Genomic DNA, 27370 nt, shown 5'->3' on the forward strand with positions numbered 1-27370 from the left:
CTTTGTCAAATGCTTTGCTGAAGTCAAGATATACTATATCTACAGCATTTCCCTGATCCACCCAATCAGTGATTCTGTCATAGAAGGAAATTAAGTTAGTCTGACATGACTTATTAGTTACAAACCCATGCTGACTCTGTTTAATCACTTCATTCTTATCCAGGTACTTACATACATGTTGTTTAATAATTTGTTCAAAGATCTTTCCTGGTATAGAAGTCAGACTCACCGGCCTATAGTTGCCTGGATCCACCTTCTTCCCCTTTTTGAAGATAGGAACAACATTTGCTCTTCTCCAGTCTTCTGGGACTTCTCCTGTTCTCCAAGAATTTTCAAAGATTATGGAGAGGGGTTCAAAAATTTCTTCTGCTATCTCCTTCAGTACTCTGGGGTGTGACCTGGAGACTTGAATTCATTTAGTTTAGTTAAGTGTTTCCTCACTATCTTTCTGTCTATAGATATCCTGGATTCTTCTATTCCCTTAATAGGACAGTGAAGAACAGTTGATGTTACATTTCCTTTCTGAGAGAAAACAGATGCAAAATAGGAATTTAAAGGTTCGGCCTTTTCAACATCCTGTCTTACAATTTCATCATTTTCATCCTGTAAAAATCCTATAGCATCTTTGACTTTTCTTAAACTTTTGACATATCCCCAAAATCCTTTATTATTGCTTTTGACGTGTCTTGCAAGCCTCAATTCATTGTCAGCTTTAGATAATCTGATTTGTGCCCTGCAGGTTCTGCAGACAGCATTATATTCTTTAGATATGCCTCCCTCTTTCCATTTTATAAACATTTCTTTCTTCCTTTTTAGCATGTGCTTAAGTTCTGTGTTCATCCATCCTGGTTTCCTTAAATGCCTCCTATTCTTCCCTCTTTTCGGAATTGTTAACAATTGTGCTTCGAGAATTTCATTTTTCAAGATTTCCCATCCTTCCTGGACATTTTTGTCCTTAAGGATATCCAGCCATTGGATCCCTCCAATTCTCTTTCTGAGTCCCTTAAAATCTGCCTTTCTGAAATCTAACCTTGACGTCTGAGTCTTCACAGGTCTTCCTCCTCTAGTTATGCAAAATTCTAAAATAGCATGGTCGCTACCTCCTAGGGTCCCAGCCACTTTTACCTCCTCAACCATTTCCTCCCTGTTTATGAGGATTAGATCCAAGGTAGCAGATCCCCTTATTTTCTCCCCTGCCTTTTGGAAGATAAAGTTGTCAGCAAGAGAGGATAAGAATTTTCTTGACCTGATACTTTTGCCTGAGAGAGATTCTCAACAAATGTCTGGATAGTTGAAATCTCCCATGACAACTATGTCATATTTTTTGGAGAACTTGGCCATTTGATGCATAAAGAGTTCATCCATATCTTCAGCTTGCACAGGCGGTCTGTAGTAAATGCCTACAATGGTGTCCTTTCCATTGTTCTGTCCTTGTATTCTTACCCAAACAGTTTCCACAGAACTCCCAGTCTCTGAAGCTTCAATCTCTGTGCAGATATACGTGTTTCTAACATACAATGCGACACCTCCTCCTCGTTTACCAAGTCTGTTTCTTGCAAATAAGTTGTATCCTTCTAGCCTTGTATTCCAATCATGTGTATTGTCCCACCAAGTTTCAGTGATTCCAATGACATCATATTTCTTTTCCTGCATTAGTAGTTCCAATTCTCCTTGTTTGTTGCCCATGCTTTGTGCATTAGTATAGAAACATTTTAGTTTGTGATTGGTTTCTCTTTCTCCAATATTTTTATTATTTAGATTATTTTGTCTTTGTTCTTCCTTTCCACTTCTAATAGCAGAGTTCTCAATAGCATTTGTCGGGTGTATGGCTTTTTCTGCCTTTTGCTTCCCTTCCCACGTTGTTCTAATTTAAAGCTCTCCTGATGAGTGTAGCAAGGCGACTTCCAAATACATGCTTTCCAGTCTTCGTAAGGTGCACCCCATCTCTAGCAAGTAGTCCATCGTATAGGTAATTCACTCCGTGATCCAGAAAGCCAAATCCTTGCTGACAGCACCATCGACGTAGCCAGTTGTTCACCTGCAGAATCTTATTCCACCTCCTTGTTCCATGGCCATCCACTGGGAGGATGGAAGAGAAGACCACCTGTGCTCCCAGTTCTTTCACTTTCTTGCCTAAGTTTTCAAAGTCACTGCAGATGGTTTCCAGGTCGTTTCTTGCTGTGTCATTTGTCCCCACATGTATTAGCAGGAATGGGTAGTCATCTGTAGGTCTGAAGAGTCCTGATATCCTGACAGATACATCTTTAATTTTTGCACCTGGAAGACAGCACATTTCTCTTGAAGTTATATCGGGTCTGCAGATAGCGGCCTCTGTTTCTCTCAACAGGGAATCCCCCATGACCACCACTCTCCATTTCTTCTTCACAACATTTTTCTTTCTCCATTCAGGAGGATTCTGAAGGCGTACAAGGTTGCTGTTTGTGGGCAGAGTCTTATCCTGATTTATTTCTTCATCGTTCTCCTGCGTAAGAGCCTGGTACCGGTTCCTTAGCAGTATGGGCGCTGACTGCCTCCCGATCCTCCTGCTTCTCTGTGTCACATATTTCCATTCCTCTGTTTCTTCAGGTGCACTTCAAATTTCTTCTCTTTCTGTAACAAGAAGAGATCATTCTTCTCTGTCTAAGAACTCTTCACCTTCCTTATTGATTTTCAATGTAGCTAACCTCTCTTTGAGATTTTGCAACTTTTCCTCCAACAGGGACACAAGCTTGCATTTGTGGCATGTGAAGTCTGGCTTTTCCACTGGTAAGTCTGTGAACATGTAGCAAGAAATGCAGCTCACCAAATGGCTCCTGGCCTCTTCCATATTGTCAAAGAGATTTCAATAGGATGAAAAATGAGCCAAAATTCGGCGCGCGGTTTACCGATTTCCTCTTTTCAGCTGCAACGGCGAAAATCCAGTGATTGTTGAGCTCGCGGAGACTCTTCACTTATCCCAGAAGGCACTGGGAATATGCACATGATCTTCCCAGGACTCTTTCCCTGGTTCACCAATTTCCTCTTTTCAGCTGCAACGGCCAAAATCCAGTGATCGTTGAGCTCGCGGAGACTCTTCACTTATCCCAGAAGGCACTGGGAATATGCAAATGATCTCCTCAGGACTCTTCCCCTGGATGAGAGATATGTGGATGATGGATGGAGGTATGGCTGTATGGCTAGATGGAGGGATGGATGAGTGATGGAAGGAGGGGTGGCTGGATGGAGGGATGGCTGGAATCCATAGTTCACACACTGTAATCCATCTGTGCGATATGTGCTCTTTAGCATGAACGGTGGCATCATGCGACCGTTCATGCTTAGAAGCAGTGAAGAATGAGTTGCAGCGAGTGGGCCCATGAACTGCGTTGATCACCGCTAGCACAATGAGAAAAAGTCTCACGGTGCAGAGGGGAGTTCACGGAGAGATATTTCACCCGGTGAACTACGGTGTACTCACCTCAACACCATGAGACTTTTTCTCACTGTGCAAGCAGTGATCTCACCGTTGTCACCGCAGTTCATTGGCCCAGCTGGGAGAGCAGCTTCAGTGACGGCATTAACCTCAATGACGTCACTGCTAGTCACTGTTGCTGCTGTCGCAGCAGCTAATTCATTGGTGGTTTTCAGCATGGATGGTCGAGTCTTGGCACCCGAACTTTTTTTAACTCTTCGGCTGCCCATCTCTACACAAGACGTTTTGAACTCAGCAGTTATTGAATCAGAAAAGCGGTGGTGACTTTTACACACTGTGCACCTTAGCACTCTGTGACCCCACACTGTAACTTTACATGGTCTATCACTTCATAGTTGCTATGGTTCTTAAACACTTTGATTTTTCAGTACCACTCACAATTAATGGTGGAATGACTTGACATGTAGTGACTTTTTACACCTATGGGTCCTATTACAATGTTACTCTCAAATTCATTGAGGTCTTTAAAATGACTCATTCTTTCACAAATGTTAGTAAAGGCAGACTGTATGGCTAGGAGTTGAAGAGCTAAATGAAAAAACAGAATTCAATTATTAAAGGGAGTTTGTCATGTTGAAAATGGTATCTGATTTGCAGACAGGATAGTATAAAGCAGCAGGATCTTATCAGATTGATAAAAAAATTTGTGTGAGTGCAAGTAATCCAATTTGTGGAGCTACTCACACAATGCTGCAATTTTTTTTTTATTATATCGGCATGAGAAAAGAAATGCAAATCTGCACTGCTCCATAGTATAACTTTGGTCCGAGTGCTAACCAATAAAACATTGCATAGCATTTGTCCGAAGTAGCACTGGGTGGAGAATAGAGGTGGAATGAAAGAGACTTCAGATCTACAATACTAAGTCAACCTCATTTGCATATCAATTCAAATACTGATTTCTCAGTAATGGAGGAATGTTCAGTTTGTGGGGGAGGGGATGTAATGCTTCTGGCGATTCCCTTTAAACCATAGCCCACATTGCTAAAGTATTAATGGATTTTATGAATATCATTTTATCTGAACATACTGTTTTTTACTTTATAAATCTAATAGCTTGTATTGTAGTTAGAAATGTTAATTAAAATATTATAGATGTGGTCATTGAAATTATTAAAAATATAATTTCTTTCTAAAAATTCCTCTATAGCTGCTGTATGAACATCAAAATGCATTTTGCATTTCATTCTTCTGCCAGCCGATGGCAGTACTGTTCTGTGTATAAAATAACTGTATTCTGTTTTTGCAGCCACCTTTTCCCAATTTACCTTTGAATCGGTAGTTTCCATAGTGAGTAGCCTTCATAATAGTAAAGACCTCAGCAAGGACCAGCATGGAAGAAATTGCTTACTGGCATCGTATGTGCATTACATATTTCGTCTCCCAGATGTTCAGAAGGACATGTATATAGCAGGTAATGTGTCCCCACCACAGTCAGGTTTTTTATTGTTCTGCTGAATATTAGCTAGCATTTTCCAAAATTGTCTGTGTATCTGAATAAGTACACTGATTTTTTTATGACAAGTTTTAATAGTACTCCAAATCGTAGTCATGTGTTGGGTACAAAGAACAGACTAGGCAGATAGTACAGTGTGTGAATACACATTATTCTGTTTTCCAATAATCCAGTGATTTCCAAACCACTGATGTCATTCAGGTCACTGTGCAGTGTATCTGTCTGACTGTCCATATTTCTCTATCTAACTATGTATCTATCTGTATGTCAACTATCTATTTGTCTATCTATTGTAACGGAGCTCGGGTTGGCAGCCATGGGCTAGGGTCTTGATTTTCACGCCCCGGCCCACTACAGAAAACAGGGTCCAGTTTCAATGTGTGTGCTGAAATGTTTCAGTTAACAACACCTCCCAATTCTGGTTGGCCTCACAGTGCGAGGCATTGACTCCATGAGACCCCACAACAAGGAGACTAGATCAGTCCAATACAACAGTCATTTTTACTAGCAATCAGGCTTGCGCCTAGAGAGCAACAAGAGATAATGTTGTCATGTTCCTTTAAACAAAATGGTGGTACATTTACAATAGATATGAACAGCATCACCGTTGCTGAAATAGGGACTATAAGTGTCATGACAACCTACAGCCATGCAGCATAAGCTAACTCTGACAATGAGTGCTAGCCAGGTCCCAGTTTATATAGGAGATGGGAGTGGCTAGCAGTGCACAGCTGGGAGCCTAAATGCAGGAAAGCTTCCAGGAGCTTTCAACTGAGCAGATTAACCCCTACACTGCTAAAAGAAACTTGCACCATTTAATATGAAGGTGAAGTGCTTCTAATCAATGCAGGAGTAGGAAAAATCAGATACTGCACTCTTCTGGCTCCTCTATGTCTCAGTAAACCCGTGACAAAAAGGGTACTTGCACACGTTGAGTAAATGGATGTAGACATTTCTGCAGCTCTTGGCAGGAAAACACAGCTGCAAAACCACGTGCGTTTACCCTGCGTTTTTTAACTTATTTGAGTGCTATCAAAGTTGAAAAACGCTGGCAAAAACGCACATGCTGCAACGTGTCCACAAGCCCTTGTATAATGCAGGTTAAGTCGGGAACCTACGTTCTTTTCCTGGTTAGCGCCACTTTAACCCCTTCCTGACATCCGACGTACTATCCCGTCCATGGGACCCGGACCCCTATGCCCATGGACGGGATAGTACGTCTACCGCGATCAGCGGCGCCCACGTGGTGAGCGCCGCTGATCGCGGCCGGGTGTCAGCTGATTATCACAGCTGACACCCGGCACAATGTGTCAGGGGCGGTCACGGACCGCCCCCGACACGTTAACCCCTTGCACACCGCGATCAAACACGATCGCGGTGTACCGGGAGTTAAAGGGAAGCATCGGCAGGGAGGTGGCTCCCTCCGTGCTTCCCTGAGCCCCCCACAGCAGCGCAATGTGCAGCACTGCAGCGGGGGACTCCTTTCCTGCAGGCCCCCGAATCCAAGATGGCGACGGGGGCCTTCGGGGGCCTGCAGGAAGCTGGCTTCCTCAGTGCCTGCAAAGCGCAGGCAAGAGGAAGTCTTCTTCAATGCCTGTGACAGATTGCTGATCTGTCACAGTGATCTGTGATGTGACAGATCAGCGATCTGTCACAGGACAGTGATGTCCCACCTGGGACTATGCAATAAAGTAAAAAAAAAAAATAAAAAAAAGTGTAAAAATAATTTAAAAAAAAATCGCCAAATAAATTAGTAAAAAAAAAAAAAATATTCCCCAATAAATTCATTTTTTGAAAATAAAAAAAAACCAAAACAATAAAAGTACACATATTAGGTATCGCCGCGTCCATAACGACCCGCCCCATTAAACTGTCCCATTAGTTAACCCCTTTAGCGAACCCCTTAAAAAATAAAAAACGAAGCAAAAAATAATGATTTATTATCATACCGCCAAACAAAAAGTGTAATAACGCGCGATCAAAAAGACGCATATAAATATCCATGGTACCGCTGAAAACGTCATCTTGTCCCGCAAAAAACGAGCTGCCACACAGTGTCATCAGCGAAAAAATAAAAAAGTTATAGCTCGCAGAATAAAGAGATGCAAAAATAATTATTTTTTATATAAAATAGTTTTCATTGCATAAAACCGACAAAATATAAAAATATAAATGAGGTATCGCTGAAACCGTACTGACCCGAAGAATAAAACCGCTTTATCAATTTTACCGCACGCGGAACGGTGTAAACGCACTCCCCCAAAAGAAATTCATGAAACGCTGGTTTTTGTTCATTCTGCGTCCCAAAAATCGGAATAAAAAGCGATCAAAAAATGTCACGTGCCCGAAAATGGTACCAATAAAAATGTCAAACTCGTCCCGCAAAAAATAAGACCTCACATGACTCGGTGGGTCAAAATACGGAAAAATTATAGCTCTCAATATGTGGTGATGCAAAAACTATTTTTACAATAAAAAGCGTCTTTTAGCGTGCGACAGCTGCCAAAAATAAAAACCACCATAAATAGTAAATCAAACCCCCGTTATCACCCCCTTAGTTAGGGAAAAATAATACAATTAAAAAAATGTATTTATTTCCATTTTTCCATTAGGGTGAGGGTTAGGGCTAGGGTTAGGGCTAGGGTTAGGGCTTGGGTTAGGGCTAGGGTTAGGGTTAGGGCTGAGATTAGGGTTAGGGGTGTGTTGGGGTTCGGGTTGGAGTTAGAATTGGGGGTTTCCACTGTTTGGGCACATCAGGGGCTCTCCAAATGCAACATTGCGTCTGATCTCAATTCCAGCCAATTCTGAGTTGAAAAAGTCATATGGTGCTCTTTCCCTTCCAAGCTCTGTCATGCGCCCAAACAGTGTTTTACCCCCACATGTAGGGTATCAGCCTACTCAGGACAAATTGCAAAACAATTTTTGGGGTCCAATTTCTCCTGTTACCCTTAGGAAAATAAAAAATTGGGGGCAAAAATATCATTTTTGTGGAACCCGCAGACCATTCCATCAAAGTCTGCATTCCAAAATGGCACTGCTTCCCTTCCGAGCCCCGACGTGTGTCCATACAGTAGTTTTCTCCCACATATGGGGTGTCAGCGTACTCATGACAAATTGGACAACTTTTGGGGTCCAATTTCTCCTGTTACCCTTGGGAAAATGAAAAAATTGGGGACTAATTGATCATGTTTGTGGAAAAAATAAGATTTTTTTATTTTCATGCCCGGGCATTATAAACTTCTGTGAAGCCCTTGGGGGTTCAAAGTGCTCACCACACATCTAGATAAGTTCCTTAGGGTTTCTCGTTTCCAAAATGGGGTCATTTGTGGGTGTTTCCACTGTTTAGGTACATTAGGGGCTCTCCAAAGGCAACATGACACCCGCAGAACATTCCATCAAAGTCTGCATTCCAAAACGTCACTACTTCCCTTCCGAGCCCTGACGTGTGTCCATACAGTAGTTTTCTCCCACATATGGGGTGTCAGCGTACTCAGGACAAATTGGACAACAACTTTTGGGGTTCAATTTCTCCTGTTACCCTTGGGAAAATAAAAAAATTGGGGACTAATTGATCATGTTTGTGGAAAAAATACGATTTTTTTATTTTCATGCCCTGGCATTATAAACTTCTGTGAAGCCCTTGGGGGTTCAAAGTGCTCACCTCACATCTAGATAAGTTCCTTAGGGGGGTCTAGTTTTCAAAATGGGGTCATTTGTGGGGGGTTTCCACTGTTTAGGTACATTAGGGGCTCTCCAAAGGCAACATGACACCCGCAGACCATTCCATCAATGTCTGCATTCCAAAACGTCACTACTTCCCTTCCGAGCCCCGACGTGTGCCCATACAGTAGTTTTCTCCCACATATGGGGTATCAGCATACTCAGGACAAATTGGACAACAACTTTTGGGGTCCAATTTCTCCTGTTACCCTTGGGAAAATAAAAAAAATGGTGACTAAAAGATCATGTTTGTGGAAAAAATACGAATTTTTTATTTTCACGCCCGGGCGTTATAAACTTCTGTGAAGCACTGGGGGGGTTCAAAGTGCTCACCACACATCTAGATAAGTTCCTTGGGGGGTGTAGTTTCCAAAATGGTGTCATTTGTGGGGGGTTTCCACTGTTTAGGTACATCAGGGGTTTTCCAATCGCGACATGGTGTCCGATCTCAATTCCAGCCAAAAACGTCAAATGGCGCTGCTTCCCTTCCGAGCTCTGCCATGCTCCCAAATAGTGGTTTACCCCCACATTTGGTTATCAGCGTACTCAGGACAAATTGCACAATAACTTTTTGGGTGCTGTTACCCTTGGAAAAATTAGAATTGAGGGTGAAAAGATCATTTTTGTGGAAAAAATATGATTTTTTAATTGTACGGCTTTATGTTATAAACTTCTGTGAAGCCCTTGGGGGTTCAAAGTTCTCACCACACATCTAGATAAGTTCCTTAGGGGGTCTAGTTTCCAAAATGGTGTCATTTGTGGGGGGTTTCCACTGTTTTGGTACATCAGGGGTTTTCCAATCGCGACATGATGTCCGATCTCAATTCCAGCCAAAAACGTCAAATGGCGCTGCTTCCCTTCCGAGCTCTGCCATGCGCCCAAATAGTGGTTTACCCCCACATGTGGGGTATCAGCATACTCAGGACAAATTGCACAATAACTTTTAGGGTGCTGTTACCCTTGGGAAAATAAAAATTGGGGTGAAAAGATCATTTTTGTGGAAAAAATATGATTTTTTAATTGTACCGCTGTACGTTATAAACTTCTGTAAAGCCCTTGTGGGTTCAAAGTTCTCACCACATATCTAGATAAGTTCCTTGGGGGGTCTAGTTTCCAAAATGGGGTCACTTGTAGGGGGTTTCCACTGTTTAGGTACATCAGGGACTCTCCAAACGTGACATGGCGTCCGATCTGAATTCCAGCCAATTTTGCATTGAAAAAGTCAAACGGCGCTCCTTCCATTCTGAGCTCTGCCATGCGCCGAAACAGTCGTTCCCCCCCCACAAATCAGGTATCAGCGTACTCAGGACAAATTGCACAATAACTTTTGCAGTCCAATTTCTCCTGTTACCCTTGGTAAAATAAAAAAAATTGTACCTGAAGTTTTTTTTTGGTGAAAAAAAGTTAGATGTTCATTTTTTTTTAAATATTCAAAAAAATTCCTGTGACGCACCTAAAGGGTTAATAAACTTCTTGAATGTGGTTTTGAGCACCTTAAGGGGTGCAGTTTTTAGAATGGTGTCACTTTTGGGTATTTTCTATCATATAGACCCCTCAAAGTGGCTTCAAATGTGATGTGGTCCTAAAAATACAGTGGTGTTGTAAAAATGAGAAATCGCTGGTCAACTTTTAACCCTTATAACTTCCTAACAAAAAAAAATTTTGGTTCCAAAATTGTGCTGATGTAAAGTAAACATGTGGGAAATGTTAGTTATCAAGTTTTTTGTGTGCCATATCTCTGTGATTTAAGGGCATAAAAATTCAAAGTTGGAAAATTGCGAAATTTTCAACATTTTTGCCAAATTTCCGTTTTTCTCGCAAATAAACGCAAGTTATTTAAATGAAATTTTACCACTAACATGAAGTACAATATGTCACGAGAAAACAATGTCAGAATCACCGGGATCCATGGAAGCGTTCGAGAGTTATGACCTCATAAAGGTACAGTGGTCAGAATTGTAAAAATTGGCCCGGTCATGAACGTGCAAACCACCCTTGGGGGTGAAGGGGTTAAGCTGTGCTTGTTCCTATGACCACTATCCTGCAGCCCATTCTTGGCAACTGAGTAATGATGCACCCCTTGCTGTCACCTTATTCTGTGTGCCCCCAGCATTGCTGACTCTGTTTTCCTGACTCCAGCTTCCAAGACCTGTCTGACACTAGTACGTTCCCCAGAGTCTCTTAGGGATCTCCCAAAAGCGCCTGGCCGAATATTTCTCAGACTCGCCACCGTTTGGTTCTTCTATTGGTGTTTCTTGAGATTTTTGCTTTCTTCGCTCACACACACACGGTCAAGATCACCTTTTCTGAGGGTGTCCTAACTTTTTTCTCTCTTTTTCCTAACTGACTAGAGGAAACTTAAACTAACATTCCCATTGCTCCTCCCGAACTCTGGGCTGGCCCTACAGTTAACCCTTGTCACACCTGAATAAGGAAGGACTGTAGCCTAACAGGAGGATCACAATAAAACACAGTACATTTTCACACATGTAAAACATCAGGAACTGTCAGAGAGGTGGAAAGCCATACTCTCCACCCTCACACTATCTGTTTGTCTGTCCATATTTTTTCTACCTCTCTTTCCTTGAGGTAAACTACAACTTTTTTGTACATTTTGCTGCATTTTTATTCTGCAGGTGGAAATCTGACAGACGTACGTTACAACACGGTTGGCCGAACCTCTGCTACTACTGTTGGCCCTAAACTGACCCAGTCAAGGACCATGAGCTCAAGTAATCCAGATATTGCTGGGATTCAGAGTGCAGATGACGAAGTCAAAAATATCATGTCCTCTAAGGTGAGACTGGCATGTTGTGAAGTCATAATTTTGCCAGAATGATTTCTGTAGAGTACAATTCCTATGTAGAGATTATCTTGATAATTAAGCAACTTGCATTATGCTGTATATGTTTGCTCAGTTCAGCTTACTTACCATGCAGGTAGATGCAGAGACTATAAACTGCATATAATACAGGCGACCCCTAAGGGGTTTTCTCAAGTTGTCTATGCAGGAGAGCACAACTCCCAACCCCCAGCTTAGTGCTTTGCCCAAAATTAGCAGTTCAGACCAGTGACATGGTCACACCATTGATCTGAACTGTTCTCTCTCTCAAGCTGCTAGTTTGCAGCATGCAAGAAGCACAGGGGCTCGGAGGCTGTCAGGATCCAGTGATGCAGCCATCTACAGAGCTTTTCGAGCAGGTTTGAAAGCATCAAACCTCTTACCTTACCTAGGTAACCTGCCAGTCTGGGACTATATGGTGGCTGGTAGCCTAGGCAACAAATCATTTGTAAATCATTTTTTTTGCAAATCCTTGGTGCCCCGATGGGGGTTACATTTCTCATCATCTCTTGCCATACTTTATATGGTCTGGTGGGAAGAGCAATTTCTTTTTCATGACCTCAATCCATTTTTTAATGATATTTTTTGGTTTGGCAGATATGTGGACGATCTGATATTTGTTTGGCAAGGAACTTTATCAGATTTGTCTCTTTCATTCTTATTTGAATTCTAACAATCTGAATTTATTTTTCACCGTTAGTCATATAGGCATCAATGTTCCGTTTCTGGATATTTTTTTAATTGGTGATTCTGCATCAGGTAAAGTTCACACCACTATTTTTAGGAAAGAAACTTCAGGGAATTCTGTATTGTTGTTTTCATCATGTCACCCTCAACACACAATAAAATCTATCCCGTACGAGGAATTTAATAGATCAAAGCGCTTATGTTCAAATAAAAATCTATTTCTTCAAGAAAGCAAAATCATTACTAAACTTCTACGAGACAGAGGGTATAATCACCATGTTATTAATGATGCTTTTCATAAAGTTTCTGGTAAACCTCGATTTTCTAACTTTGGTAAATCCACTTCAGTTTCCAATAATTCAGTAGTTACTTTTTCCACCCATTTAAGTCCCCAGTTCAATCAAATCAGGGAAATTGTAAAAAAAATACCTTCCTGTTGTGAATCAGGATGACAAGCTACGACACATTATTCAAACAGGCTGTCAGTATGTTTCCCGCAGAGGCACTAGTCTAGTCAATTATCACCCAGTCTTTTAAAACAAAGTTCCAGTACAACATCATGGTTAACAACTACTGTTTTTTTCAAATGTGCAGGTACTAGGTGCAACGTATGTGTATACGCTATGGACAAAACTAAATCAATTTTTTCATATAATGGTTTTTCTCAGAATATTGTCTCTTTTATTAATTGTGATACTCAATACGTTGTATATTGTATTTGCTGCACCGAATGCAAAGTTCAGTATATTGGCTGCACTATACGCAAAATTAAAAAAGAATAGCCAAACGTTTGAAAAATATTGAAATCAAAAACGCAGTGTATTCTGGGGCAGCAAAACACTTTGTAAAAGTACATCAATTTGATACTAGATTTTTTTTTCTTTTTATGGTATTGAAAAAGTTCACGCCCCTATTAGGGGTGGAAATAGACATAAATTACTATCCGTGAAGCATTTTGGACCCTGAAATTAGATTCACAATTCCCCAGGGGTATGAATTTTAGGAATGACCTATATTATATTTATTGAATTATCACGTTAGTAATCTTTATAGTGTGTTAAGGCCGCTTTACATTTAGCGATGCACCAGCGATCCGACCACGATACGACCCGGTCAGGATCGCTGGTGCATTGCTAAATGGTCGCTAGTGAGCTGCCAAACAGGCAGATCTCACTAGCGATGTAGCGACGCAGCAGCGGTCGTTACTTACCTTTCACACGCAGCAATGCTGACGTCCTCCCGCCCGCGTCCACGCGTCGCTTGTCGGCGCCAGCAGAAAGCGCCCGACGAGAAATGGACCCGGCCGATCTCGCACGATCAGCGACAGACAGCGGGGGAGCCGGTCGGAGGTAAGTATCACACACACAACTATCGCTAGCAATATCGCTGCTGCGCCACAAAATCGGTGACGCTTTAGCGATATTGCTAGCGATATCGCTATGTGTAAAACCCCCTTTACTCTGTTTTTTCTTGCCACTTTTCTAATTAATTGTTTGTTCTTTCTGATTGGTACTTTGTCTTTATATTAATCACGTGTATTTGGTTTTATTATACCTATGACTAAGGGTGCTTTCAGCGCACCAGAAATGCGTCAGGTTTTCTTTACATTTTAAACATGGCTCAATAGCCGAATAAAATTTTTGTATTTTTATACAGGTTGGTGTTCCGTTTTTTTTTTCCTTTTTTTCTTCTTTTTTTGTAATGTAAGGCAGCACCCCCATAGGTAGATTGTAATGTAAGGCAGCCCCCCATAGGTAGACTAATGTAAGGCAGCACCCCCATAGGTAGACTGTAATATAAGGCAGCCCCCCCATAGGCAGACTGTAATATAATGCACCCCCATAAAAAATAAATAAATACTCACCTCTCTTCCTCCTGGTTCCTGCGCTGCTCTGAGCTCCCGCTCATCTCCTGACAGCAGGCACCGGGCAGTGACATCATCGTGCCCGCTGTCAGTGTCTGCATCGTCAGACGCTGAGAGGGGGATGATGGGAGAAGGAGCGCTCGCTCCTTCTCTCATCAGTGCCGTCAGCTGCATCAAGAACATGTATTTTTGGCACACTAAACATGTGATTATGCTGCAGAGCAGGTGCAACGGCCGGCACCTACCTTCCGAAATGGTTTTTGTCTCTTTCTTCAGTATGTTAGATATTCATTATGCAAACTAGGGGTCAGTGACCTGTCAGCAGTCTGCATTAGTAATATCTAATCAGAGCACCACATACCCCAGCCCCGCGTTAGGCTGGTTTCACATTAGCGCTTTTTAAGCGCACGCACGGCCGGGGGTAGCTCCGACCCGAGCCGGCTCTCTGCCCGGCGTGCCCGCCCCTTGCTTGTAGCGCCGCCTCAAAAATCAAAATCAAAAAGTTTGATTTTGGCGCGCACGGCGCACCGTCAAAAGTGCGCAGCGCAGGTCAAAGCGCAACTAGCGCACGGCCTGCGCACGATCTGCGCACCCTATGCTAAAGATAGGGTGCGCCGATCGCAGGCGCCGCTGTGCGCTAGGAGGCGGTGCTACAAGCAAGGGGCGGGCACGCCGGGCAGAGAGCCAGCTCGGGGGCGGAGCTACCCCCGGCCATGCGTGCGCTTAAAAAGCGCTAATGTGAAACCAGCCTTAGGTCATGAGAATCTCATTAACTGCAAACTGAAAATAAAGAATAAAGAACAATCATAAGACAGATTTCATCAACCAAGGTATCATTTTAATCAGTATAACGGCACCAACCTGGCACTGTCTGTAGGTTACTGTACACAATCCTGCTGACGGGTTCCCTTTAACTGTTCACAGTAACAATAATACAACAATATGTCCAAAAATTCACAAATGGCACTTCAATACGAATAAGAAACACATTGGGTGGCAAAAATTAATGTGCCTACCACAATGAAGCGAACCAAAACCAAATTTTTATTAAAAAATATTTTTTATTTTGAAAATTAAATACATAAAAAGGACCACATATCCAAAATTTCAGCAGAACAGTCCCCAATATAAGAAAATAAGAATTCATTGAAAAAATCATTTTAGAGGTATTAATAGATCTCATATATTAAGAAGATATCCAAAAAATATCCATATATTAGGTGCCAAGATAATAAGTGCCAATATAAGCATCATTCATGAAATAGTTTTATATAGGACCCAAAAACCTCCTTAAAATCAATGCAAAATATTCATCAGCATATCACAATCATCCCTATATTAGGGCCTCTTTATGAAAATAGACCTGGAAAATTCCCAAAATTGTTCTATCTAATAAAGTGCTAGTAGTGCCTCAATATACCTCCAAAGAAAGTGTGGTCAGTATCTGTCTATATCCCGCAATGGGGATATTTAAAGAAAGAAAGTCCTATATTACCTAATGAAGTGCTGATGAAAAGTATCCTGTTATGATTGGGTCACCGAGGAGGAAAGCAAGACCAAGCTAAGCCACAGAAAACCAGAGAGGTTGGTAACTAAGCGGATTGTAGACCCCTGATCCTATCCACACAACTAGCAGTAGCCGTCGAGCGTACCTACTATGATTCTAGACGCCTCGACACAGCCGGAGAACTAAATAAGCCTAAAGCAAGAAAGGGGAAATCTAAACTGCCCCACAGCAGACCCCCAAAGGAATAAATAGCCCCCAAACATATATTGTCAGTGAGACAAGATGAAAACACAAACGCAGGTAGGAAAATAGGCTGAGCAAGCGATGGGGCCCAAACTAACTAGACAGGACAGGAAAGACACTGTCTGCAATCACGCAAAAACCCTGCAAAAAATGCCCAACACGTCTGATAGAAAAAACACTGAAGTCACTAGACTTCGCCCACTCTATCAGCACTCTGGTATATTCTGAAAGCAGAGCAAAGAGAGGCCAATCTAATCAAGGACAAAAACAAACTGGCACAAACAGTAACATAAGGATGGAAATTCAGCACAGCCCCAGCTGGGGCTGGCTGACCACACAAAACTGAAATAGACAAAACCAACAATAGCAAAAGAACACTTAGCTTGAGCATGCAGGGACTGAGCTGGAAACTAAGACCTCAAAAGGCAGGAAAAAATCACCAGCAGGGATAGAGGGAGTTGGCTGTCTTAAATCCAATCAGAAACTCCAGATGTCCAATCGTTCTCCTCATTATCAGGTGGCAGACCTCTGTTAATTAGATCAGCTCCATTACCTCCTGTAACCACCAAAGAGAGCCCGGAAAGAGAACTCGCGACCCCTCTGTCAATATAACCAGCTCCACTACCTTCACTAGTAACCAGAGGTAGGCCAGAAAGTGAATTCACAACAGTATCCCGCTGTTGTCCCCTGCGCCCCGACGCGCGTTTCGCCCTACTGCTTCTTCCGGGGGCGTGGCTAAGTGGCGTTAGTGAAGGATATTTATATATGAGGCGGACCAATCAATGTCCCTATCTTAAATACGTGACCCAGGTAGGAGTGACGATCTTATGTCAGCCTAAAGACGGACCATTACCATGGTTACCCACGAATGCTTATTGCGAGAAGAGTGACACTCACATTCACGTCAGGCTTTTAACGTTGCATGCGTCCATCATATGCCTCTGGAAATACAAATGTTCTTCCGTACCTGCGCCCAGTGAACCACATGATGGAATACATGCTGTTCACATCGATGGCGCGGCCGGAAGGAACCGGAGTATTGACAAACCACGCATGCGCACTGCCAGGCAGAATGGAATAAAGAGATCTTCTTTGTGGTAGGCACATTAATTTTTGCCACCTAAAGTGTTTCTTGTTCACAGTAACAGTAATTTGGCAAGGGGTACCCAAAATTTTACATGCCTTTGTATCCTGCAAAAAATTCACTCTCATGATAAGTTGGCTAAATGTGTTGATTATGGCAGGTTTTGCCAACAATCTCATGTATATGTGTCTGTTTTTAGGGGACAGAAAGATTAGGCCTGTTGGATTTTACAGCACCACTGCATTACCGCTCTCTGCCTTGGACTGGATGTGATAATGTTCCGTCCATTCAGCCATCTCACCACTGAGGCCTCTGGTGGCCTGCAGGGTCAAGTGACTGATAGACTGCACATCTTCACATCCATTTACTGTCTAGAGACCACTGAAATGGCGACGCTGAGTTGGCAGGGGATTGGAGTGATAAGTAATACTTCTTTTTTACTTATTCTGTTTTATAATGAGTAATGACCCTTTCTGGTTTTGAAATGGTCCTTTAACAGATAACCAGAGATAACTTTGTGTAGATTAGTATTTAAGCCAAGTTTTCTCTACAAGGTAGAAAACTGTTAGAAATTGTAATTTGCATGCAAAGCCAGTTTCAATCCTTGTAATATATGTGCCAGAGACATTGAGATATTCTATACACATGGACAGATCAGCATGTGGTAGAGATCTAGTTGGATATGATGTTCGGATTTAGTAATTAAAGAGTTTATGCTTGGCTATCCACGCAGTCCCATAGACAATGAATGAAGTGGAATTGCACATGATCGACCTCTACTTCATTCAGAAAGGTCTCTTCAGAGAAAATCATTACATATATTTCTAAGGGAGCATTGCCTAAAGTCTCCCTTAAGAAGAGTCAACATCCATTTGATAGTTCCAGTACGTATTGCAGCGGCAGTTACCAGTCTGTTGCTACAAAATATCTGTCAAAAGTGTGTATGCGCAAAATGATAGATATAAAATATGTAACATTCTGAAATTGACCATGTCTCCATCCCTGACCAGTGATGAGTAGCACCAATTAGCCCCATTCTTTTCAAGATGGCCACAGAAACAAGCAGAAAAACCCTATAACTATAGGATATGTATTACGTATAAAGAGTAACCCTGTCCTGCATCTTAGGTTTCCGCCCGTGGCTGCAATCGTATGTCATTCTTCATTGAATCTAGTAATGACCTCCAGAACACAATAGCCAGCACCAGACCATCCAGTAAAAAGGTATACTAAACACGTTATACCCCAAGCTATAAAAATGAAGATAATTACTACATTTGTCCTTCATGACAGATAACATCTTCTGCATTTTCTGTGTAACTGCCCAGTAGTGATGACAGTATGCCTGTAATGTTACTTTAAACCATACAATGAGAATTTTGTGTGTATTTGTTGCAGACACATTACTGTGCTTGTTTCTAGGATTTCAGTATCATTTATTGATTACTTATCAGTTCATAATTAGGTTTAGGTAATTCAGATCAAAGAGCTTGATGCCCTTTTATTTGGCATTTATTTGATCTATTTGATTTGAATCCCCCTCAGCCCATGCAGTGTATGTTGCGGGGATTCCCCGGTTTCAGACCCGGAATGGAGGGTATGCATGAGTTATGCATACATGCGGCCAGTGGACGTGGACTCACTCTCCATACGCTTGTATGGAGCGAGTTGACATACTTTAGTCGGAAACGCCCACTGGCTGGCAGTATGTATAACTCATATGTACCCTCCATTCCCGTTCCGAGCTGGCGATTCTCCGCAGTGTGTGCGCTGGGGGAATTCATTAGTCTACAGTCACACAGAGTGACTGCAGACTTATCGGTTTTGACAAGACAACCCCTTTAAAGTGGACCTGTGAAAAGGTCAAAAGTAGTCAGTGTTGGCTTTTATTTTATTTCTTGAGTACTCCATTTATTTTTTAAATTTGCGTGGTTCCAGAGGCATGGCCTTTTTATTTAATGCTCATTTGTATAATCTTTACCAAAAGGAGCGTGGCTCACAGGGTAATAATGCAAGGCAGCCTAAAGATACGCCCCTAAGGATTCCGTGAGCCACGCCAACTTGTATAAACCATTCACACTCACGCCAAATAAAAAGGTCTATATCTGTAATCGTATGGCAGATTTAAAAAAATTAAATAGAATACTCAGAAGCAGTAAGAATAGAGTAAAACTTGGCCACATTTCACCTGATGACAGGACTTCTTTAAACTAAGAACAATTCTGAACATAATTGTTGATAGAATACAGATTATAGACAGAGAGTAGATAGAGTAGCATATAGAAGATAGATTAGATTTGTAGATAGACAAATATTAATAAAATTATTATAGCAGATTCTGAATCGCCATGATTATGGTCATGCTCTTATAACTGAAGCGTAGCAGAGACAAGAGAGTGTAGTCTTATGGGCCTTATCCCTGTGACATCTGTAATAGGATTCATATGTGGGTGGGGGTCAACATTTTGTTACCAGGTACACCCATAGACCTTGGTTTGTCTCTGATTCGTCCTCTTAGGCCGGAGTCACACTACAGCGAGATACGGCCGAGTCTCGCAGGTTAAAACCAAGCTCTGGCACCGGCACTCTGGCTCTGGCACAGCTCCATGTATTGCTGTGCGGCTGCACACTCCGCTCCGGAGTGCCGGCGCCAGAGCTTGGTTTTAACCCGCGAGACTCGGCCGTATCTCACTGTGTGTGATCCCGGCATTAGTAGACTTGTTTTGTGTTGCTTCAGTGGGTGTTCCCATTTATGGCATACCGACATACTGAGTACTTTCTTTCAATGTGCCATAATTTCCCCAAAGGGAAAACACCTTTAAGCAAATTAATGATTTACTATCTTTAATGTTTATTTATAACACATTTCTTGTTATTATATTTGTGTTTTCCTTTTAAGCACTTTCATGAGGAGCTGGCTCTGCAGATGGTGGTCAGCACCAACATGGTGAGGGAAAATGTCTTCAAGTACGCCTGGTTCTTCTTTGAGTTATTGGTAAGGTTCCTTAACCTAATTCCCCACTACTTATTTTTTTTTACACTTTACAACTTTTAGTATGAGCCATGCACAAGTGGAGAAAATGCTGCCACACTTTGCTGAAATGTTGTTGTTCTTGTTCCCACTAGTGATGAGCGAGTATACTCGTTGCTCTGGTCTCCCTGAGCATACGTGGGTGGTCTCCCCAAGCATACTTGGGTGGTCTCCGAGTATTTTGGGGTGCTGGGAGATTTAGTTTTCGTAGGCTCATCTGCATGATTTGCGACTTGTAGACAGGCTGAGTACATGTGTGGAATGCCTGTTTGTTAGGGAATTCCCACATGTATTCAGCCTGTCTACAAGTCGCAAATCATGCAGATGAGCCTACGAAAACTAAATCTCCCAGCACCCCAAAATACCACCCGAGCAACGAGTATACTCACTCATCACTAGTTCCCACCATAAGTGAGAATTCTTTTCACTTTTTATAATTACATTATAATATGCGTTATTTTCCCAGATTCATTGATGCCTGAAAGACATTGGCCACTGACTGCCAAAAATCATTGTAGTAAATATTTCTTAACTTACTCATGTGTTACTGTGCTTACTTCCTATTTAATTATTATACTTACAGGGAATGACCTATTATTTAAATCAGATTTTTGTGTTATATGTATTTTTAACAATATTTGGCAATGCTTTTTTTTTTATTAAAAAAAAAAAAATAACAGATTAGTAATCCTGTAATTCTCACACTGGCCACTGGCACTTTTTTTTAGACTCATTCCTTTTCTTTCAGGAAGAATTTTCAGTGGTCTCCTTGTGTTCAAAGACAGGATTACTATGACTGATAACACCACCTGTATACACAGCTGATAACACAGGATCCACCAATCACAATAGTAGATTGCACAGCTGGCCCCACTCCCCCCCTTCACAATGACTTTTGCACATGCTCATTAGATGTCTCAATACAAAAATAGGGTCAAAATCTTTTCATTGCTGCTAATGTAGAAGTGCATTTCCCGAAACAATGGAATGTTAGGAGTCTAAAAATGTCGCAGTAGGGTTAAAGAAAATTGTAAGATTTCTGTTTGGTTTATTTTAGCACAGATTGTGTTAGAGAAAGAAATAGAAAAAAATCTTTTTTTAAATCCATGTACCACATAGACTTGATTTAGGCAATAGGTTATTTTTCTGATGAAGCATTCGCTTTAATCACTATATTTGCTTTGCTATGTGTAAAATTGACTATCTTCCAAATTGTAGATCTATAATACTTCCTATTTAGTTACTTTACTTAAAGTCTGACTCCTGCAAAAAATTATATTTGCCTGTTTCGTAGCTATCGTGTGTGTTATGAAGATAGTAACATATTGACTGGTCTCCATTTTATCCCGATTTCCGCTCCAACACCACGTGACCTCATTTGTAACCTGCTCTGGGGAGCAGAGATTACTCTCTTTATGCACCATTCCAGCAGGTGCTTCTAAACCAAGATCCCTGACTCCATTATTAAACTTACACGCCCCCGTCTTCACCTTCTGTTAGCGCTGATTCAGTCTGTCTTCAGCAGGTTGAGACCTGTCTGATCACTTCAGTGTTTGCTAGGGCAAGCAAGAGGTCACTTCGCAATGGAAGTCTGATATCTTTGTTCTGGCTCTCATAGACTTGCATTGAGAGCTTGTGACCTTTGCTTTTGACTTCTTGTCAATCAGAAGTTGCAGTCACAAGATGGCGCCGTGGTACTGGAGCAATGCCGATAAAAAGTGAAGACTGCAGCGGGTAAGTATAAGACTAAGATCAGAGATCTTAGATTAGTAGCACCACTCCAGCTCTGAAAAAAACCCCCACTGAAGTGGTGCTTTAATGTAAGTCTTAGGATTCACTCACGTTTGAGTATATAAAATCGTTTAGATTTTCATTCAGAAAAGTTGGACGAGCGTCATGCGTATGTCACTCTGTATGTCATGCGAATGCAATTCGAGTGTGCAAACTTTTTTCTCTCCTAGCATCCATATTAAATCCGTATGCTGTGCGTATGCCATCCGCATGCAATGCGCTCACGAATGGCGCATCACATGAGATGCGCCAATTCTAACGCTTTACCTCGCTCTTCCTGATCGCCCTGGTACGGTGACAATCGAGGTAATGGTAGCTGGGGTTGATGTCAGCTGTGATTTGTCAAAAATCACAGATGGCATGAAGCCCTGGGGTTAGTAATGTAAAGGTGTCTAATAGACACCACCATTACTAACCCAGTAATCAAAAATAACCCCCCCCCCCAAAAAAAAAAAAAATACTTCATTTGAAAAAAAAACATTCCCCCACACTTTCCCTGGTTCACCACTTTATTTGAAAAAAAAACATGCAGGCCCAAGGTAGTCCAGCAAATCTGTATCTATATATTCCATTGAACTTCCACAGGTCCGCTCATCCCTAATCATGAGGTGTTGATCCATTTAAAATCTATCTATCTGTCCTGAGGCTTCTGTCTGTGAATTTACTGTTAACCAAAGACTGACTGTCACTTCCAAACAGAAAAATTGGTGTGTACAGGTGCAAACTAAGATCGGCCATCTCCATACACAATAAGCAAATAAAGTTCCACTCTATAGTGCTATAGCATGTAAGCATGAAATATATGAAATATGAATAGCATTACTGCTCTAGATAATAGGAAAAAATGGAGACAGCACATAATTTGGCCAATTCATGCATGCCCAGGAGCCATCGAAAAGGCGTTCTCTTGTTGCTGGAAACCTATTCTAATGCGAATCTTCTCCTAGGCTGAAGCCTGTATTTATATGGGAAGGTAGGTCCCTGCTGCAATTAAAATCGTCATGGGCTAATAGGTGGAGTGCACGTTCAGAGACCTTGCCTATACAAATAACAAAAGACTGACCGTCACTTCCAAACAGAAAAATTAGTGTGTACAGGTTCAAACTAAGAATATACATAACATACAAAGTTGCACTCTGTAATGCTATAGCATGAAAGCATGAAATATATGACATATGAATTGCATTACTGCTCTAAATAATAAGAAAAAATGGAGATGCTTAGCACATAATTTGGCCAATTCATGCGGGCCCAGATCACCTTGTTGTTGGCGTCTGGACATACTGTGATTTTTTTTTTCCTCAACCCAAATTCCAGCTAAGGAAAAACTTGCAGATGAACACTGTCTCATTGAATAACATTGGTGCGACAGCAATGCGATTTTTTTTTTTTTTTATTGCATTGCACTCACTAGTTTTATACGCAGATGTGAGCAAACCCTTAATGTAAGTCTCCAGCCTCGTTCTGAGTCACATAAACTTGCATTAAGAAAATTCAAAAAGTGATCTCCGCTTCACACAGCATCCACTCTGTGATTTGACAGTCTACAAATACATCCATGTAGTGCTGCAACGGACTAAAGTGCCATTGAAACCGTAAGAAGACAGGGACCAGTGAGTATGCTACTACTTTCATGACACACACATGATCGCAAGCAAAGGGGCAAATACAAAAATTCACTGGAGTGGGGGTTTAATCACTACATTCGGTTTCCTATGTCTAAATCCGAACCTGCCTATTTTACCTATATCCAGATGTTGGACTCTTAACTCTTCCTAGAGTTTCTATACTTAAAGGGATTGCCCAGACAAAAAGAAAATTTCTAGAGGCTTGGAACCGTAAGAACATCGCAAAATAAGGTTTATTCCATATTGCGTCTGTGCCCATTGTTGGCTGTATACGCACAGTAGATATGCAGCCGACAGTGTGCACAGTCAGCATAGATGCCGAGTCCTCAATCTAATATATAAAGCTCAATGTGTGTGTGTATGTTTGTATATCCGGGATTGGCATCCGCACCGTCGCAGCTACAGCCACAAAATTTGGCACAGTCACACGTCTGGACCCCGAGAGTGTCATAGGCTATGTTGTGAGGCCAAATTTTAACCCTGCGCGTTCCAATTCACCAAGCAATTTTGCCCCTATCTACATAATGGGGAAAAAGTGTATGTATTGGCATCTGCACCGTCGTAGCTACAGCCAAAAAATTTTGCAGTCACACGTCTGGACCCCGAGAGTGTCATAGGCTATGTTGTGAGGCGAAATTTTAACCCTGCGCATTCCAATTCACCAAACAATTTTGCCCCTATCTACATAATGGGGAAAAAGTGAAAAAGTGACAGCTGCCAGATGTGAACAAGGGGGACTTAAAGAATGAGAGCGATAGCGACAAAGAGAATATATCGTACAGTTGGTAAGGTGGGGCCCTGACATGGGATACTCACCACACACGGGGATATGAACACACACACAAAATGCGCCACACACTACCACGTGCTTCAACACATACAGTCATGGCCAAAAGTATTGACACCCCTGCAATTCTGTCAGATAATATTCAGTTTCTTCCTGAAAATGATTGCAAACACAAATTCTTTGGTATTATTATCTTCATTTAATTTGTCTTAAATGAAAAAACACAAAAGAGAATGAAGCAAAAAGCAAAACATTGATCATTTCACACAAAACTCCAAAAATGGGCCGGACAAAAGTATTGGCACCCTCAGCCTAATACTTGGTTGCACAACCTTTAGCCAAAATAACTGCGACCAACCGCTTCCGGTAACCATCAATGAGTTTCTTACAATGCTCTGCTGGAATTTTAGACCATTCTTCTTTGGCAAACTACTCCAGGTCCCTGATATTTGAAGGGTGCCTTCTCCAAACTGCCATTTTTAGATCTCTCCACAGGTGTTCTATGGGATTCAGGTCTGGACTCATTGCTGGCCACCTTAGAAGTCTCCAGTGCTTTCTCTCAAACCATTTTCTAGTGCTTTTTGAAGTGTGTTTTGGGTTATTGTCCTGCTGGAAGACCCATGACCTCTGAGGTAGACCCAGTTTTCTCACACTGGGCCCTAAATTATGCTGCAAAATTTGTTGGTAGTCTTCTGACTTCATAATGCCATGCACACGGTCAAGCAGTCCAGTGCCAGAGGCAGCAAAGCAACCCCAAAACATCAGGGAACCTCTGCCATGTTTGACTGTAGGGACCGTGTACTTTTCTTTGAATGCCTCTTTTTTCTCCTGTAAACTCTATGTTGATGCTTTTGCCCTAAAAGCTCTACTTTTGTCTCATCTGACCAAAGAACATTCTTCCAAAATGTTTTAGGCTTTTTCAGGTAAGTTTTGGCAAACTCCAGCCTGGCTTTTTTTTGTCTCGGGGTAAGAAGTGGAGTCTTCCTGGGTCTCCTACCATACATTCCCTTTTCATTCAGATGCCGACAGATAGTACGGGTTGACACCGTTGTACCCTCGGACTGCAGGGCAGCTTGAACTTGTTTGGATGTTAGTGGAGGTTCTTTATCCAACATCCGCACAATCTTGCGTTGAAATCTCTTGTCAATTTTTATTTTCCGGCCACATCTAGGGAGGTTAGCCACAGTGCCATGGTCTTTAAACTTCTTGATGACACTGCGCACGGTAGACACAGGAACATTCAGGTCTTTGGAGATGGACTTGTAGCCTTGAGATTGCTCATGCTTCCTCACAATTTGGTTTCTCAAGTCCTCAGACAGTTCTTTGGTCTTCTTTCTTTTCTCCATGCTCAATGTGGTACACACAAGGACACAGGACAGAGGTTGAGTCAACTTTAATCCATGTCAACTGGCTGCAAGTGTGATTTAGTTATTGCCAACACCTGTTAGGTGCCACAGGTAAGTTACAGGTGCTGTTAATTACACAAATTAGAGAAGCATCACATGATTTTTCGCACAGTGCCAATACTTTTGTCCACCTTCTTTTTTATGTTTGGTGTGGAATTATATCCAATTTGGCTTTAGGACAATTCTTTTTGTGTTTTTTCATTTAAGACATATTAAATGAAGATAATAATACCAAAGAATTTGTGTTTGCAATCATTTTCAGGAAGAAACTGAGTATTATCTGACAGAATTGCAGGGGTGTCAATACTTTTGGCCATGACTGTATACCACCCTCAGCTCACATTTTACCACACATACACCAACCTCGCCACATAAAAGTCGAAACATAAAAGTCAAGTCTACTGCTTCATTTTTTCTAATGGCAATTTGCATATACTCCAGAATGTTATAAAGAGTGATCAGCTTAACAGCAATTACTTGCAAAGTCAATATTTGCCTAGAAAATGAACTTTATCCCCCAAAACACATTTCAACATCATTGCAGCCCTGCCTTAAAAGGACCAGCTAACATCGTTTCAGTGATTGCTCCATTAACACAGGTGTGGGTGTTGATGAGGACAGGGCTGGAGATCAATCTGTCATGATTAAGTAAGAATGACACCACTGGACACTTTAAAAGGAGGCTGGTGCTTGGCATCATTGTTTCTTTTCTGTTAACCATGGTTATCTCTAAAGAAACACGTGCAGTCATCATTGCACTGCACAAAAATGGCCTAACAGGGAAGAGTATCGCAGCTAGAAAGATTGCACCTCAGTCAACAATCTATCGCATCATCAAGAACTTCAAGGAGAGAGGTTCCCTTGTTGCCAAAAAGGCTCCAGGGCACCCAAAAAGACCAGCAAGCGCCAGGACCGTCTCTTAAAAGTGTTTCAGCTGCGGGATCAGCCACCAGCAGTGCAGAGCTTGCTCAGGAATGGCAGCAGGCAGGTGTGAGTGCATCTGCACGCACTGTGAGGCGGAGACTCTTGGAGCAAGGCCTGGTCTCAAGGAGGGCAGCAAAGAAGCCACTTCTCTCCAGGAAAAACATCATGGACAGACTGATATTCTGCAAGAGGTGCAGGGAGTGGACTGCTGAGGACTGGGGTAAAGTCATTTTCTCTGATGAATCCCCTTTTCGATTGTTTGGGACATCTGGAAAACGGCTTATTCGGAGAAGACCAGGTGAGCGCTACCACCAGTCTTGTCTCATGCCAACTGTCAAGCATCCTGAAACCATTCATGTGTGGGGTTGCTTCTCAGCCAAGGGAATGGGCTCTCTCTCAGTCTTCCCTAAAAACACAGCCATGAATAAAGAATGGTACCAGAATGTCCTCCAAGAGCAACTTCTCCAAACCGTCCAAGAGCAGTTTGGCGATCAACAATGCCTTTTTCAACATGATGGAGCACCTTGCCATAAAGCAAGGGTGATAACTAAATGGCTCAGGGAACAAAACATAGAGATTTTGGGACCATGGCCTGGAAACTCCCCAGATCTTAATCCCATTGAGAACTTGTGGTCAATCATCAAGAGACGGGTGGACAAACAAAAACCTTCAAATTCAGACAAAATAAAAGCATTGATTTTGCAAGAATGGACTGCTATCAGTCAGGATTTGCTCCAGAAGTTGATTGAGAGCATGCCAGGGAGAATTGCTGAGGTCCTGAAGAAGGGTCAACACTGCAAATATTGACTTGCTGCATTAACTCATTCTAACTGTCAATATAACCTTTTGCTACTCATAATATGATTGCAATTATATTTCTGTATGTGATAAAAACATCTGACAAACACACATAAAAACCAGAGGCCAG

The 27370-nt window shown here is 41.9% G+C and overlaps 1 protein-coding gene across 4 annotated transcripts in view; it reads left to right on the forward strand.

Annotated features, from left to right (window-relative positions):
* Nucleotides 1-27370, forward strand: part of DOCK8 (dedicator of cytokinesis 8) — a 268625-nt gene that overhangs the window by 175757 nt on the left and 65498 nt on the right. For 3 of the 4 annotated variants that reach the window (XR_012231574.1, XM_073572263.1, XM_073572265.1), the window contains 4 exons: nucleotides 4722-4886; nucleotides 11285-11445; nucleotides 18004-18099; nucleotides 19775-19870. Coding sequence is in view for 3 of the 4 variants with exons in the window: in XM_073572263.1 (XP_073428364.1) it covers nucleotides 4722-4886; nucleotides 11285-11445; nucleotides 18004-18099; nucleotides 19775-19870 (518 nt within the window). In the remaining variant the exon portion in view is untranslated. The remainder of the gene's footprint in view (nucleotides 1-4721; nucleotides 4887-11284; nucleotides 11446-18003; nucleotides 18100-19774; nucleotides 19871-27370) is intronic. The other variant, XM_073572264.1, reaches the window with a different exon arrangement.

Source organism: Dendrobates tinctorius, unplaced genomic scaffold (genome assembly GCF_039654945.1).
Source record: "Dendrobates tinctorius isolate UK_male_01 unplaced genomic scaffold, ASM3965494v1 ptg000031l, whole genome shotgun sequence".
In the NCBI taxonomy this organism is placed as follows: domain Eukaryota; kingdom Metazoa; phylum Chordata; class Amphibia; order Anura; family Dendrobatidae; genus Dendrobates; species Dendrobates tinctorius.